Here is a 4,009-nt window from a genome sequence, read left to right on the forward strand (position 1 = left end):
CAGGGGGAGCTCTACTCAGCCACAAGCCAGGCTGACGGCTGCCAGTACAGCAGTGGTGGTGGGAGCCTCTCCCGCCTCCTCAGCAGCGCTAAGGATGTCCGAGTGCAGCTTAGGCCTGCTCCCTACTGGCAAGTGGACATCCCCCGAGGGCTGCCGGGCTGCCAGAGGGATGCCTGACTGCCAGCTTGGGCCCGATCCCCCAGGGAGTGGGCCTAAGCCAGCAGGTGGACATCCTCCGAGGGGTCCCCATACTGCAGAGGGCATAGGCCAGGCTGAGGTACCCCCCCGAGGGCACAAATTTTTGTGCACTGGGCCTCTAGTAAAGAAATGATCAGAGGTAGGTGTATAGTTTTGGTTTACAGTTAAAGTAGAAGGATGCATTACTAAAGATGCAAAGTGAGAAAATGGCTGTCTTGTTTCACACACTCCAAAATTTTGAAATTTCAAGTGTCTCTAATGAAAAAAAAATTATTTCTAAAACTTAGAACACTAACTGTGTAATCCTATATAATAAAAAGCTAATATACAAATCGACTGAATGGCGGAATGACCGGTCACTATGATGCACACTGACCACCAGGGGGAGCGCCACTCAGCCAGAAGCCCTGAGCTGGGCTCATAGTTGGCGAGCACAGTGGTGGTGGTGGAAGCCTTTCCCACCTCCGTGGCAGTGCTAACTATGTCCGACTGCCGGCTTAGGCCCATTCCCCAGGCATAAGCCAGCAGTTGAACATCCCCCAAGGGCTCCTGGACTGTGAGAAGGCGCAGGCCTGGATAGGGACCCCCACCCCCAGTGCATGAATTTCATGCACCAGGTCTCTAGTGTTTAATAATAACATCAAAATCTGGGTTAGGCCCTGGCTGGTGTGGCTCAGTTGGAATGTTGTCCTGTGCACCAAAGGGTGGAGGGTTCAATACCGGGTCAGGACATACCCAGGTTTCAGGTTCCATCCCTAGTCGGAAGGCACCCATTGATCTCTATCTCTCCCTCTCCCCCTCCCTCTCCCCCTCCCTCCACCCCTTTCCCTCTCCCATCAATAAAAAACATCCTCTGGTGAGGATTCTTTTTTTTAATTTAATGTTTTGTGTCAGAATAATTTTGTTCACTAGAAAGTATTCTGATGGATCAGAAGAAAACTTAAATTTTAATCCAGAATAAATTATAAACTACAACAAAAATCTTCTTTGCCCAAAGAAAAGATACTCATTCTTGTACAGAATCAAATTCTTTTTAAACATTAGAATCCTGGAGTCTTCATTCACCACTTTCACTGTTCAATCAAATCACATGCGAAGGGGCTATGATAATTCCTCTGAACAACAGAAGGAATTTTGACCTCTTACAAACTCTTAAGAATAAGCAGACAGAATAAAAGTATGTGTGGTTCAAAATAAGCCAGTCAGAGAAAGACAAGTATTACATGATCTCACTTATACGTGGACTCTAATGAACAAAATAAACTGACCAGCAAAAAAGATACAGACATTGAAGCATGGAACAGACTGATATTTCAGAGGGATGGGGCAGAGATTAACCAAAGAATTTATATGCATATATGCATAGCCCATGGACAGACAATAGTTCGGGGAAGGCCAGGGGAGGGGGCAAGGGAGACATCTGTAATATTTTCAACAAAAAGATAATCTTTTTTTTAAGTATGTGGTTCACCTGATCTGTCCCAACCTTTGAAATGTAAGAGAATTAATGCTTGACTTCCAAGAGATTTGAGAACAAACCACCCTAATGTATTCTGAAGTCTTATTCCCTCCCCTGAGGCATACTTATCTCAAATAAAATTATTTCAAAACCATCCCTACTTTCCCATGCCTCTTAGATTGGAAAAAGGTCTTCAATTATACTTACTAGCTGCTTTACAAAGGGCTCCTGGCACAGAAGAAACTTCACAATTTCCTTTTTTCCATTCTCCGGTCGTGGTATGCAAAAAGGCACAGGTGTCAACCAGATCCTCCTCCTCATCTTGGTCTGTCCACTTACGAAAAGTCATATTTGACTTATCAAACCACTTGAAACTCTGATCTGTCAGTTAAGAATATTTTCAACATTATCAGTATAAAACCCAAAGGGTCTAGGATTAAAGGTAGAAAGTTAGAAAGGTACGTCTAGTCTAAACATTTGGTTGTAGTATTTTAATTAGAAAAGGAACAGGAGCGAGCACCTCCGCCCCAGGAAAAGAAGGAATGGCAATGAAGAGAACCACCATCTCCCCCCACAGACCAAAAGGAGTAGTAGAAACCCTGTCTTTCCCGATTCCTGGGACACAGTCTTCAAGCCGTGACAGTGGTGGAAGCAGCAGCAGCATCAACAGCCAGGACAGGGCCAGTGGGCTAGAAAGTAGCTTGAACCACATGGTCACCGGGTCCAGCCTCAACACCCCTCAGCCCGCACTCGAGCAGTCTGCACTATGCCAAGGTCTTTACTTCCACATCAACCAGACCCTGAAGGAGGCCCACTTTCATAGCCTACAGCACTGAGGCCAGCCTCCAACATGATGGGCTGGCGTTTTCTTACCTTCTGTGAAGGGACAGCACTGTGCAGATTTGATATTTCATCTTACAATGTTTTAAAAAATTGCACAAAAAATGCCTGTTGGCTTTTCAGGCTATATTTAAAATAACAGGTTAATAGGCAGTGGATTACTTGTGGTTTTGCTGCACTATTGCAATTTTAAAGGGGCTTTGAAGCAATTTTTTATAGGATTCTTTTGAGGGTGGGTATCAAATCCATGTCAAGGTAATGGTATGAGGAAATCTCATCTGTGTATTGAGTCCATAGTTTGTCCAATTCAGATTGATTTCCAAATCTGTCAATTAGAAATTCTACTTTATGTAAAAAGACCTTTTAAAAATGCGGGATCTTCAATTTTTTAAATTCAATAAACTAGTAAAGAGTATATATATATAGCCCTAACCAGTTTAGCTCAGTGGATAGAGCGTCGGCCTGCGGACTGGAGGGTCCCAGGTTCGATTCCAGTCCAGGGCATGTACCTTGGTTGCAGGCACATCCCCAGTGGGGGGGCGTGCAGGAGGCAGCTGATCGATGGTTCTCTCTCATCGATGTTTCTAACTCTCTATCCCTCTCCCTTCCTCTCTGTAAAAAATCAATAAAATATATTTTTTTTTATAAAAAAGAGTGTATATATATATGTATATGTGTGTGTATATATATGTATATATATGTGTGTGTGTATATATATATATATATCCCTAATATGCAAATAGACAGAACAGCGGAACAACCAAGCAACCAAGCAACCGAACAACCAGTCACTATAATATGCGCTGACCACCAGGGGACATGTGCGGAACATGGCGGGCATTAGCAGCAGGTGGCAGAGTGCGGAACATAGTGGGCATCGGCCAAGGAGAGATGGTGGAGCAGGTGAGTAGGGGCACCAGACAAAGGCAGTGTGCTGGTCACTGTCATCAGTGTGAGCCTCTGGTGGTTACTGAAAATTCTTTGCTCCCACATGCCGCGGTCCCGCTGGGCGCTCGCACCTGCTGCTGGCGCCCACACCTGCTGCCAGCCCTGGAGCCACTGCTCACACTGGCTGCCAGCCCCGATCACTCCTGAGGGCTTCTCCACCTCCCCCTGCTCCTGAGGGGCAATCAGGCAGCAGCCCCAGCTTGCACCTGCTGATGGCGCTGGCCCTAATCACTCCGCGCAGTCAGCGGGTGCCAGGAGGATGGCCGTCAGTGTGTGGGAGTGGAGGCAGTGGGAGCAGGGCTGCTGGCAGACAGGGGACTGGAGCTGTGGTGGGAGGGGCCAGGCAGGGGTGCAGAGGATGGGTCGAGACCCGCCCCTGTGCCTACCGCAGCCTCATGGTCCATAGTTCCCTTCAAGGTGCATGAATTTGTGCACTGGGCCCCCAGTATATATATCCTATCAGCAGCCAGGCTTAAAGCTAACAGGAGGCTTGCTTGCTTCAGTGACGGAGGACTCCAACATTCCCCGCCTGCCGCTGCCGGCCTCTGAGCAGCTAGTTTGAAA

The 4,009-nt window shown here is 46.9% G+C and overlaps 1 protein-coding gene across 1 annotated transcript in view; it reads right to left on the minus strand.

Annotated features, from left to right (window-relative positions):
• The window catches only part of CD302 (CD302 molecule), a 31,713-nt gene that overhangs the window by 13,600 nt on the left and 14,104 nt on the right, over positions 1 to 4,009 (minus strand). Inside the window, exon 3 of the mRNA XM_014534111.1 lies at positions 1,865 to 2,038. Coding sequence (XP_014389597.1) covers positions 1,865 to 2,038 — 174 coding nt within the window. The remainder of the gene's footprint in view (positions 1 to 1,864; positions 2,039 to 4,009) is intronic.

This window comes from Myotis brandtii, unplaced genomic scaffold (genome assembly GCF_000412655.1).
Source record: "Myotis brandtii unplaced genomic scaffold, ASM41265v1 scaffold125, whole genome shotgun sequence".
In the NCBI taxonomy this organism is placed as follows: Eukaryota; Metazoa; Chordata; class Mammalia; order Chiroptera; family Vespertilionidae; genus Myotis; species Myotis brandtii.